The 13,649-nt window shown below is 39.2% G+C and overlaps 1 protein-coding gene across 1 annotated transcript; it reads left to right on the top strand.

Moving 5' to 3' along the window:
• Positions 1–341: 341 nt before the first annotated feature.
• LOC140228974 (JNK-interacting protein 1-like) lies at positions 342–13,307 on the top strand. Its single transcript, XM_072309232.1, has 10 exons — positions 342–410; positions 840–1,135; positions 3,025–3,121; positions 5,192–5,329; positions 6,234–6,521; positions 7,415–7,669; positions 8,724–8,950; positions 9,734–9,852; positions 12,192–12,296; positions 13,213–13,307. Exons 2-10 carry the CDS (start codon positions 911–913, stop codon positions 13,283–13,285), a joined length of 1,527 nt encoding a protein of 508 aa, XP_072165333.1. The 5' UTR covers positions 342–410; positions 840–910; the 3' UTR covers positions 13,286–13,307.
• The last annotated feature ends 342 nt before the right edge of the window (positions 13,308–13,649 follow it).

Genomic DNA, 13,649 nt, shown 5'->3' with positions numbered 1-13,649 from the left:
CTTTTGTACTGCAAAGTAATGCTGAGTTTTGTTTCTATACACACATTCCTATGCAAATGTTAAATAGCATTTTAGCTATAGATACCCACTGATGATTCTGAATGCAGGCTCTAAGCCTCTATAGTGAGACTCAGATTTGGTCCATCTTGAAGTAGCCTGGGTCATGGCCACATTTTGAGGCATGATAGTGTTCATCCCATTGCCCAATACAAGAGCTTTATGACTGTTTAGTCCCACCTTAAGTGAATTGCTATTATTATTATTGATTTTTTTTTTCCCACTCAGTTACAGACTGACACATGACTTGAGTCTGGACAGCTTTCAGAGTGAGGACATTTTCATTTTGGAGCGCCCTGAGAGAGGATCTCCTACAGGTTCTGTCTTCAGCAATGATTCCTTCACATTATGTAGTAAGTTGTGGTTGACAGTGACAATGTCTCATTCTTGCGACTATGTTGTATTTCTAGCAGCTGCAGAAAGGAAAGAAAACAACATTATGCTCTCTATACACAGCCACTTAATTTGGTTAGCATATAGCTACATGTTTGTTTAATGATGTTCGATATGAAAATTGCATAGCTAAAGATTGACCAGACATGTAAGAGGAACTAAAAGAAGGGAAATGCTGCAAATTAATGTAGTATCTTTCCTTCTGTCCATTTACAATGTTACACATGATAGTTCAATTTGTCATTGATAAAAACAAAAACACAAAAAAGTAATGCAGTTCATTATACAGTACCTTCCATTTGTTATCCCAGAAACTTATTTAACAACTGACAGACTATAGATTTTATGAGTATTCACTGTAGATCTTTATGCCTTATGCTGTGTCTTAGATAAGCCAAGACGGTTGGGCTCAACTTCAAGCTCCAAGGATGGCTCCCAAGCAGAGAAACTTCGAGACGACATGATTGAGCTTGACATTTCGGAAGACATCAAGTCCCATCCGCTGAGTCAGGAGGATGCAGGGGATGAGGCTCGCAAGCTGCTGGCCATCTTGGATGAAGGGAGGAAAAAACTGAGGGATGGGGAGCGGGTAGAGGATCAAGAGCGGCTCGAGGACAGGGACAAAGAGAAAGGCTCTGTCAGTAAGGCAAAGGACTCATCAACAAGAAGGAGAAGGAGTCTAAAAGTAAGTCACAATATGCACTGTGAGCAAGTTAGTTGTAACATGCACAAAAGGTACACATCTGTCAGCAAAATGCACAGCCCAAATTCAAAAGACAAATTATGATGTTTAGCATGGCTGCTATGGAAACAATCCCAGGACTGATGGTGATCATTTCCACTCTGAGATACTAGGCGATGAGAATAAAGTTCCTTGCCTGGGAGCGCAACCACTGCAACCAGGAAGGTTGAACCACAGACCTTGTGATGGATAGATAGTCTGATAGACTGACCACAACACTTCTTCTGAAGGCATGCTTTTCTTTTTTTCTTCTCTCTTTTCCTTCTTCCTCTTTGTGTTCATAGGGGAAAGATCATGATGGTGTGTTCTCTCACTGAGTTACTCAAATGACTGAGAAAACCAGTACACATTGTTATTTGCTGTGCGTCATTTTAAATGACAATTTTTTTCCATGTACATGCCTAAGATTTCCTGATATGTACATTGATATTTGATGATGTTTGAACATTGATACAGTTGAACCTCTCGTATCCGGACAAGTCGGGACCGGGGCTCATCCAGATAATGGATTTGGCTGGATACAGGAGACTCAATGCTTTAAACATGTACATAATACACATGTACTGATGTAGCCCATTGTAGTACCACATGTACTAATGTGTATACTGCAACCTTTTCATTGGTACACTCAGTAACAGACCCCAAAATAGAGGTTCGTGTTTGCAAGAATGAAATCATTTTCTTTCATAAATTCTTCGGATGATTTACCTAAATAATTATTAAGAAATGTATCAAGTAGATCTTGAAAATAAACAGTACGAGTCGACGAAACTACGCTTCAAAATTTTGAGTGTTCAATATCATTCGTTGCTCAGCCAATGACTCGAAACAATGCATGTCTATCTAGTTATATCAACGGCTGTGTATGGACCTATATGTGGCAATGCGATTGAGAGGACTCGAGCGCATAATCTGTCCATGTTCTTGCGATGATTTGGGGATGTTTGGGGATGTTAAAATGTCTGAAGGTAAACAATTTGGAAGGAAATTTGATGTAATGTATTTTAATCATGTTGGAAGTAATATGTAATTCATGTGTGTTTGTGTAGGAGTTCTCGAGGAGTTGGGAATCCCCCTTTCCTCCCGTAATTATAAAAAAAAAAAGAATAAATAAAAAATCACGGCGAGATTGCGTCCGTATAATAGAGAGATCCGGATAAAGGGAGGCCGGATAAGAGAGGTTCAACTGTATCTAAATTGTAATTCACTTTGTTCATCACTTACACAATTTGAGGTAAAATACTGTAGACATGTAAGTCAAATCACTAAGTGCAGCATACATCAGTGTGATAATTGCAAAATGCGAGCAACACTCCTCCTGATGTTACACTTGTGTGACATGCAATTCTTTTGCTGTTTTAAAGTATTTGTCCAAAAGTATGCTGTTCTTTTTGTTTGTTTGTTTGTTTGTTTGTTTGTTTTTAATGTAAGACTGTAGTTACTCTGTAAAAATCAGTATTTCAAGGCTAACAATGACTTGGCAATGTGGTTACAGTTGTTGTAAGAGTTAATTTGTTTTGTGTTGATGAGTAGAATACATGAAAGACACCAAGAACAATCTTATTAGTGTTCAAGTACTTGTAATGATAGCTGATTACGTTCAGCTAAAAGTGTCACAGCAAGGAAGGCATATTTTTTGTTATCAATTTTGACTCCCATATTCAGTGTGATTTGTAATCCAACACTTCAGGTTCATTAAAGATTACACATCAAACATGAGATTTGTTTGATATTTGTATGGACATCTAGAATAAAGGGATGATTTTTTTTTTTTTCGTGTGTGTGTATTCATACAAAATATGTGTTTGTTTGTATTTTTTTGTCATTTTTAGGAAAATGAGCATAGTCCAAGTCAGAAGTCTTCAGAAAGGAGAAAAAAATCCAGGAGAAAAGGAAGGAAACTTCCGCAAATGCCAACTCAGCGACCAGGTAAGAGTGATTGAGAAAATGTATTAAGACCTTAAAGGTAGGGGATACCTTTTACAGACCTCCCAAAATGTACAGCAAAACATTAAATATGAACCTCAGGGGACTTGTTTAGGCCACTGCTGAGAAATTTGGAAGTCAACAGTTATCTACAATTTGAATAATGCACAAAACTCAACTACTCAGTAGTTCTGTGTGTCAGCCACACTTAAGCCTTTTTGTTACAGTCTTCTGTATTTTTGTCCCCGCCGAACGAGTTCGAGCAGGGGACTATGAAACGGGCTCCGTACGTGTGTGTGTCCGTGTGTCCGTGTGTCCGTCCGTGCGTCCGTGCGTCCGTGCGTCCGTGCGTCCGTCCGTGCGTCCGTGTGTGATCAAAATGTTCAAAATGCTACTCCTTCGCCATTTCTAACCCGATTTTGATTCTGTTTGCTTTATATGATAGCACTACATGGGAGCTTTGAAACTTCTATAAAGAATTTCAGTTGTGACCTTTGACCTTGACCTTTGACCTATATTGTACATTTTGCTTCAAAATGCTACTCCTTCGCCATTTCTAACCCGATTTTGATTCCGTTTGCTTTATATGATGGCACTAGGTGAGGGCTTCAAAACTTCTACACAGAATTTTGACCTTTGACTTCTTTGACCTTTGACCTTGATTTTTTGCCTATATTGTACATTGGCTACAAAATGCTACTCCTTCGCCATTTCTAACCCGATTTCGATTCCGTTTGCTTTATATGATGGCACTAGGTGAGGGCTTCAAAACTTCTACACAGAATTTTGACCTTTGACTTCTTTGACCTTTGACCTTGATTTTTGACCTAAATTGTACATTTTGCTACAAAATGCTACTCCTTCGCCATTTGTAACCCGATTTCAATTCCGTTTGCTTTAAGTGATGGCACTTGGTGAGGGCTTCAAAACTTCTACACAGAATTTTGACCTTTGACTTCTTTGACCTCTGACCTTGATTTTTGACCTGTATTGTACATTTTGCTATTAAATGCTACTCCTTCGCCATTTCTAACCCGATTTCGATTCCGTTTGCTTTATGTGATGGCACTAGGTGAGGGCTTCAAAACTTCTACACAGAATTTTGTCCTTTGACTTCTTTGACCTTTGACCTTGATTTTTTACCTATATTGTACATTGGCTACAAAATGCTACTCCTTCGCCATTTCTAACCCGATTTCGATTCCGTTTGCTTTATGTGATGGCACTAGGTGAGGGCTTCAAAACTTCTACATAGAATTTTGACCTTTGACTTCTTTGACCTTTGACCTTGATCTTTTTACCTATATTGTACATTTTGCTACTAAATGCTACTTCCGGCGGGGACATATATTACGCACCGCGTAATTTCTACTTTTCCTTGTTTTATCTATAAACACAAATCTAAAAGTATAAGAGCTGATGTAATAACATATAGTGTGTGGCAAGAATGTATATAGAAATGTTTGTAAGTTTTGATGAACTTTCTTCACAAAATATGCATGATGGACACACATGCAGTGCATGGGTCTGCAAAGGTAGCCTAGTAATGTACTGGAATTTACGATGGGCCCCGAAAAAAATTCAATTCAAAATCTAATGGTCAATAAAAATGTACTAAATGTTACCTTCCACTTTCAATACTTTATGGGAGTTTCTAAAATGATACTCTCTTCAACATACCACTGTATTTATACAACTCTTCATTTAAGGCATGCAAATGGGATTCCCTACCTTTAAACTGAGTACCAATAAAGATCATGATAATGATTTATCATTTCACTATTTAAATCAAACTGCTTTTTTTTTGTTCTCATGGCAGAAGAATGTGATTCATTTTGATTCCAAAGTGGTAATTGATCAATATAGCTTGACTGAAGTGAAAACCCCCCAAGAAGTATGGGAGTATTAAAAAAAAAGTCTTTAGCCTTGAAAAAGCATATAATATCGATGAATTGTTGTATGACTGTAACTGAGTCCCACTTCAACATACTACCATGCAATGTTTTGAGGATAGTACTACATACTCCATGTTTTAGTGATGCTGTGATGGGATGTTTATGTGTGTTCCTGCAGCCAATCTCCAAGCAGAACTGATGGCAGCGGAACAGAAGCCTCTCTCGTCACCCACCGAAGATTCACAGTCACCCACAGACAACTGCCAGCCCCAGTCATCTACATCTCCTGCTACCACGCCTGAAACTCCCCTCACAGGTAGGCTTCATTTTCACTTGATTCTTGGTCCGTAATGAATTCTTGGTACTGTAACAATGCAGGTCTCTTTGGCATTAAACCCTCTTATTCTGTAGTTGGTTGATTGTTTATTTTTTTCCCAAAAAAAAATCTGTAAAACACACTTCATTTTCATTCTGTTGATTTGCAAAGCTTTTATGATTTTGCTTCATGACCTACTGATTATGTCACACAAGTGAGACATTTAAAAAATAAAATGGAATAAAAAATCATGATCAGAGAGCAGTTAAGAAGACATAAAAATAAAGCTTAGATTGTAACAACTTGAAACTAGAGAAGCACTCTGAGGGTGCAGACCTCCGCCAAGCATGCAACTCACTTCCACCACTGATCTTGTTCTTCCATAGAGATATCAGTGATTTCCACCCCTATGTACTTACAGCATTGTGTGCAGAGTTGCCCGATTTCCCAATATAGAAGCCTTTGTTACGTCATAAACCCTCAACTACACGGCGCTCCTCGCCCTAGCAGAAACTAGAGCACGCACTTTAGTGCGCACATGCAAACCTCAAATACGTGCAGCCTGAACTCGCAAGTTCATTGACCCAACCTGCCAAAATATCAAAAATCCTTCATAAATCCCCCCAAAATTCTCGGATCATGACCAAAAGTTAATCATTTGGTACTTGTGTCATTCTCAACCTTTCCTGCAAGTTTCATCCCAATCCGTTAACTACTTTTTGAGTTATTTTGCACACGGACAAACGAACTAACTAACAAACAAACCAACGGTAACAAAACATAACCTCCCCCCTTGGCGGAGGTAATGAAGTGGAGTGTATAAAGCTATTGGTGCAGTTACAATGCCTGGTAATGTGCGTAGCCATAATGCCTGTGTGTTACCACTGCCAATATCTCCTCACAGTACTACCGTCATCCCAGCCAGCCAGACCCAACCATCTTGGTGTCCATACCTCCTCAGCTCCTCCACCATCACATTCCCACCATCTCCAACCTGTCTTGCCACATGAGGAGGTACCAGCCAATATGGTGAACCGAGTCAGTCCCCACTACACCCCCTTCCTCTCAAATACCAACCTACTGCTCCAGGAGGACTCCAGTCCTGAGAGCCACCCAAAGCGCAGGATATTCTCCATTAAACAGCGAACCCTGCCCATCAAGAAACCACCTACTCAGAACGATGATCCATCAGGTTAGTCACCTTGCCTACCAAGATATTGTGATGCACTCTCTCTCTCTCTCTCATGTTGAAAGCTTTGATGCAACTTTGTTAAGTTATCCCTTCAGAATTATGACTTTACAGACCTATATTTTTGTATTGTTCTAGTCTTACACTGCCTGGTGTAGCAAAAAAGAAAAAAAGCTGCTGAAAACTGCTTATCCAATAGTGGCGAGCCAATGGAGTAAACTGGAGTTAAAAGGGGCCTGAGCTTTCAGTCCTAGCAGAATCTTTGTTAGAGGCAAAATGACCATCTCCATTTCACTGCCTGCTTAAATATCAACCCATGCTGTGTGCATAGTTGTTAAGTAATGATTTTACAGGGGGCTAATGTTAATAACAAAGTCCTTGGGAGCAGCAGTTTTCTTTCGTTATGTTGAAATTTCATTATAGGCAAACAGTAGAGTATATGATAAGATATACTGACAATGGTTTTGGGACATGAATTTTCACTTTGTTGTAACAAGTTTCATTATAACAGTGTTCATTATAATTGGAGTGCACTGCAATTATCTATAATGTGTTACAAGTCATGCACTATTCCCCTCCACAGGGGCTGCAGAACCGGTGGAAGGGAGGGGGGCATTATTTTGGCTTGTCCATAGAAAAAAAAAAAAAAATTGGAAAAAAATCAGGGAGGGGTAACCACTGACCTTGACACCTACCCCATCCCCCATCCCCACATCCCCGTCCCACCCTGAAAAAAACATTCTGTGACCACTGCTGCAAAGTTGTAACGTGATATGATAGCAGAATATATAGACTGAAACTGATGAGCAGATATGAGCAGTTTATATGTCAGAAAAGTGTGTTGAATCACAGAACAATGCACTGATTTTAAAGCTTGTCTACAATGTTGTGCATAGATGAGGACAAGCCAAGCTTCCAGCCTGTCACTCTGGTTATTGATGGTGAACTGAAGACGCAATCCCACAAAGCTCTCTACCGGTTCTTCCCTCGCCATGACGATGAACTCCTACTGGATGTGGGTGATCCCATCTATGTAGAGGTCAAAGGTGACGACCTGTGGTATGAGGGCATCAACCTGAGAACAGGTGACGAGGGGTGCTTCCCAAACAGATATGTACGCGAATTTACAGCTGATGTGGATACAGAGCCAGGTGAGGTGTCAGTCTCGTGAAAAATCAGGAAATAATAATACTGGTAATAATGATAATAATGACACAATTCATTTATTAGGCACTTACTATAGTTGTTTCTAATCTCACGGTTTACAGGAAAATTAAGATTTAATCCAAATAATACAAAAATACAAATTTATAAAAACCGTATGTGTCAAACATTAGATACAGTGTATAAATACAATAAATGAATACTAAAAATCAAAGTCACTGTGCGCCTCCACCCACCAACACACAACTGGGCTATTCCAGAGGACTATCTATCAAAAAGAAGTTTTCAGCATCAGAATTCCGCTTTGCACCAGAGCAGGAACTGGTCACTGGTACCTATAGGCATGTTGGTTTTTAAATCTGTTGAGATAAGCATCGGAAATGTACTGATTATTCAGGGAATCCTTATATAAATGGTGCGTGTGAGCACATCTACCTGACAGCAAACCTAGTATTTGACAATAGGAGATATTTTGTGAGTACAGTCAATGCAACAAAAAAAAACAACAACAACAACAAAACAAACAAAAATGAAATGAAATGGATGCTTCCCACAAGTGTTTAAAGTGATGAACCATTCTGGTCACCTGGTATAAGCATGTTCATTTCTTGTTTGAACTAGACAGCTGAATTCTAGATAAATTGTTATGTCGGGCAAGTTTTTGCATTATTTCGCTTTGAAAATGAGTGAAAGGCCTAACAACAGAGAAAAAACATAAGGTCATTTGTACCACTTTGTACTTGAGCCAACTCCGAACTGAATTATAAAGAAAAATGCATGCAATTCTGAGACAGAAAAGGAACTGCTATTGATAGCAGAAACTCTAATCTTTTGATCAAAGTCACTCCTCTACTCAGTATAGTACAAAGAAATGTGAATTCAGGCCATGAATGCAAACATTCTTGTGTACATTTTAGGAACCTGGTATACCCGGTCCCTGAAAAGAATGGGTTAACTGTTTCAAGGGTGAAAGTTTCAGTAAGTAACTTTGTGAGAAACAGGTGCATTGTATTAATAGGTGATCAACTTATTCCCATGCAGGAGTTCATGGAAGGAGAGTTCACATGAATCGATTCAGACTCAACTTTCTTGGTTCCATCGAAACGTCATTTCACCGTGGCAACGAGGTGCTATGCCGAGCCATGCAGAAGGTCGTCACAGCGCGAAGGATGACCCCTGAACTTCGACCCCCAACAAAATGCATCCTAGAGATCAGTGATAATGGTGTGCGGATGGTGGACCAATCAAAGTCACCTAGGAGTGAGGAGGTGAAGAGACCAACATGTAGTCTCTTTTGTCTGACATGGAGTGATTTGTCGCATATAGCTCTCCGAATCTGAATGTGTGTGATGCTCTAATCTTTTTGCCATTAATTCTTAGGATTTAAACTTATTCGGTTATGAATCCATGATGTGTAAATGTATGCTTTCATGCACATTGAACAACGAAGTACTAGTATTCACAGATTGTATCAAATTCTGTCTTATAATCTATCAGGTAATAGAGTTATTTTCTAATCTGTAACTTTACATTTGATGAATGGGAATCTTCTACAAAACAGCCCAAGCAGCCCAGTGCTGGGCTGATGATACAAAACAAAAATATCAGTATTGGAAGGTGATATTGCTTGATATCGGCTATATGCGATAGGAAGAATTGTTCAGTTTGATGTGATGAGGAATGTCTCAATCCATTACCTAAAGTTCATAGAAACAGATGGTGCACATTAGTAATATGCAATGTTCTTGGCTTTTGTCGCTGATTATTGTAAAACCAGAGATAAGAAGAAGCAAGTTATCACATGATTTTATAAATTATGCAAGTTAATGTTTTGCTTGCATCAACATTGCAATGTTTCTATCCACAGATCTGAGCAGTGTGTCTAAGTGTGAATGGACAATGTCAAAATTAATCCCCAAAATAAAAGTTTGACACACACACGGAAGAAGAGTGATGGAGGCAGTCTTAATCGAAATCTGTGCAGTGCTGTAGTCTTCTCATTTGTAGTCACCAATAATGTTATGTTTTATTTTGTGTTCTTTGAATTCTAGAAGAAGGATTCTGTCAGGAAAAAAGTTGAGAAATTTCTTAGTGGAAAGAACCGTGGACTCAACTACTACTTCTCACTGAAGAACATCTCATACTGTGGGTTCCATCCCTCCAGCCCAAAGTGAGTGTGTACCTGTTACAACAATCTGTTTAATAGATAGTGGAACTATTGCAGAAAGTGTTGTGGTCTTCATGTGCATAGGGTTTGACACTTTGGTGGGCCGCTGGGGCCGCTAATATCTTTAAATTTCAAATCTTGTGACCTGAAAAAAACGAGTATCTTCCCCATATAAAAGAAAACATGAACATAACAATCCACTTTAAATCTTAGTCGCCTGATCGGGCCACGTAAAGATGATCCTGTTTTTGGAAATTTGGCGGCCTACCATCAATTTTTAGTGGCCCATGGCCACTGGGCCACTGTTGGTATCAGGCCCTGATATACATGGATTATTATCAGGTACCAACAAATTCAAAGTTAATGTGTTCTCAAAGAGGACCGTACAGATACAACAAGGCATTAATAGATAGATGGCAGTGTAAGGTATTAACCAAAAAGAGAATGCTAGTTACTTTGATGTGAGCTCCTGTTTGCTTCATGATGTGAAGGAATTAGGTCTTCTGCACCTGAATAAGTGCATACAGTTTACATTCTCTCAAATATTTTGACACCTCCAAGAAAACTAAGATTTAGAGAGAAAGGTGGTCAGTTTGTGAGGAGTAAAGAGAAAAGCTTTGTGTGAAAGATAAGCCCATTGTTATTGAAGAACAACATAATGTAATCTAGGTTATTCAAGCAGTACTTAGATATCAATAAAGATTTGACTGAGTGACTGAGGCAAAAAGCACAATACTTGCTATGAATGACATTAGTTGGTATATCAGGCAGAGTAGTTGTGCAGAACAAATTCATGTTAACTCCTGTAGCTTGTCTGAGTCCCATATCAGATCGTATCCAATAATTGCTGTTAGCAATGCCATAGTGGCTGTATTAACACCATAGAAAACTGCACTGATGTAGCACCCATAATTAGAACATAGTTATTTTGCCTTTATCAGATAGTGCATGCACACAAGTAATCAACTCGTGAAAATGGTAATTCTTTTAATTGTAACTACTAAGTTTCACAATAACTCATATCATAGATCCGTAGAAAGGTTCCTAGTGAGATGTACAAACTCACTGCAAGACTTGTGCAAACTGCAATGTGTGTTGCAGTTATAGTTTTATGGACTGCGATTACTCAAATATTTTGTAAGCATTTGGCAGGCTGCAAAAGCTCAGGTTTCCATTACTGAACAAAGAAAAAAACAAACAGAAAACTGCATGAAGTCATGAGTGCCAAATCAAGTAGTGATTTTACTAAATAATTTTATTTCAAAGGATGTCAGAAATTATTTGGCCCTAGCTTATGCAATCTTGTCTGGTATTCCATGAAATGCAATCCAAGATGATATGAATATGAAGGTAAAAAAAAAAACCCTCCAGGGCCCTGTTGCATAAAGGACCTGAGAAAAACTCGGGTTAGAGGCGGGTACCTACCCGAGTTTTATGGTTAGTCAATTTCTCTGGTTAAAAAAACTAAGGATACGGTATATTGGCTTTCTTTTATTCAAATAAACTTGGACGAGGATAAAATGCGGAGGTGCTGGTGATTTTTCTCAGTTTTACGCTCCGTGGGCCGTGTGCAGCTAGCGATCACCGTGCTGTCTAGTATAATGTACTGTAGTATCCCGCTGCTGCTGCCACACAAACATGTAGTACAAGTACCGGTACGGTACCGCGGTATGTCCGCTAGCGAGCCTGCTACAGGCGGTGCTAAATGTACTTTTGTATCCATAAACCCTATAGATATCTCAGATTCTGTGATACCCAATTGCACCAAAATCACAGGATATACTTGATAACCTATTTCAAATCACTCACGTAAATTTCATTTAAAGTAGATATCGGGGAGTGCTGATATCGAAGTCGATTTGCACTGTCATCGCTCAAAAAACTCACTCTTATTGCGAGCTTCGCGGAGTAACGCAATCTGAAACTGAAGTTAGCCATACAGTTTTACGCAAGTAGGTGCTTATAGTATATGGGTATGTGTACAGCGACCTACATCAACGTTATGACAAGTTGAAACAAATCACCCAAGAAATCTGTTCCTAGAGAGCACAGAGACCCACAAAAGAAATGTATTCTATCATTTTTTTTTTTTTGTCTCAAGACATTGATTTTATCACCTTTACGATGCACTTGGCCTGCCATAACCTTGTGCAAAGATTTTCAGTTACAATAGTCATACCCTTTAGTTTAAAAGCCACATTCATATAGTAATACACTTTACCTGCATACTAGCGTAAAATTAGATGGCTAACTTCACTCTCAGACTGCATTTAGTAGCGAGCGAATAACACCGGCGGCACCGCACCCATATTTGAATTCACTCATGTCTGCTCCTTCCCCAGATATTTTGGCTTCATCACCAAACATCCGAGTGACGGGAGGTTTGCCTGCCATGTATTTGTTACTGAGAATGGACAGACTGCCCAGCCTTTAGCTGAGGCTATGGGGTAAGTGATGCCTGACCAACTTTAGCCTTTCTTGTAGAATTATGTGACCACTTTCTATATGCCAAGCAGTGGGGGGGGGGGGGGGTATCAACTTCTTTGGTTTCAAACTCATTGAAAGACTCGCAAAAGGCAACAAAATATTGTAAAGCAAGATACTCCCTTGGCATTAAATTTTCACAAATTGCCACCGGCATTCAGTGCATATAGTGTTGACAAGAACTTTTGTGTGTATTTTATCATCACAAATCTTTATTCTCACCAAATTTGCAGATTTAAAAAATGCACACAAACATTTCTGTTTTTACAGACGTGGGTACCATGAGTTTTATGATGTTATTGATAAATATTGTTAAAAGGTCAGCTGTAGGTTAAAGGATAGAAGTAGATGGACACGCTGAAATATTTTTCAATTGTTTTTGTCCACTAACAAATCTGCGAGGAAATGAAAACTATATGGCTATGGATATCAGAGGCTTGTAAGATTTGCTTGAAATTCAAAGTTACGGTCACATGGCCAAAGAATGTTTTACAGTGTATTTGGTTCAAACTAGAACAAAAATGTAATGCATATATGGGATAGTTTCACTAAACTATGTTATGAGTGGCTGGAACTCATGGCACTTAGTAGCTTGGAAAACGAGTCAGTTGCAACGCATCATTTTCATCTTATATCAACCGCGATGAAATAGCTACTTCCAAGCCATCCTTTGTCTGCCTTGATTAGACAAATGGGTAACTGTCTTTTACCCCATATGTAGTGACTGCCCTTAGGAAATATTTGTCAATTTGCAAGATTCTTTTATCCACACACCCATCTCCACTTTATTTCTCTAATCTTGCTCTGAAGTTCTTTAATTCTTTTTACAACTGTTTGGATATTGCTTGTCTTTTCTCCTTACAATGATGATGTCAACAGAGCTGCTTTCAAGAGATTCTATGCCGAGTTCTTGGACTACACCAACCCAACAGAAGATATCTACCTGGAGTAGCTTCCCTTCAGTGGGCGGAGTAGCCCCTCGTAGAGTGGGCGGAGTAGGTCCCCCGCCTCCCTACAGTGGGCAGCGTAGCACCCCTTCTCAAGGTGGAGCATCCCCCTCGAGGAGGCAGAGGCCTGATCCCTATCATGCACACAGACTGCACTTCAATGAGCACCTGAACAGTAAGGTTGAACCACTCTCTGTCAAAGATGACTTCTCTTCTATTTCTCCAAGAGTTCTGTAGAGCTGAAAATTACAGGGTGTGTAGATATAAGTAAATAACAGATGGCAAAAAACTTTAGAAAGAAAGGAAAAATTAAATCACAAAGTGCTAGGCAATTGTAAAAAGCCTGTACAAGTAAGAAGTCTGTACAAA

This window comes from Diadema setosum, chromosome 5 (assembly GCF_964275005.1).
Source record: "Diadema setosum chromosome 5, eeDiaSeto1, whole genome shotgun sequence".
Lineage (NCBI taxonomy): Eukaryota > Metazoa > Echinodermata > Echinoidea > Diadematoida > Diadematidae > Diadema > Diadema setosum.
This window is presented reverse-complemented; position numbering and strand designations above follow the sequence as displayed.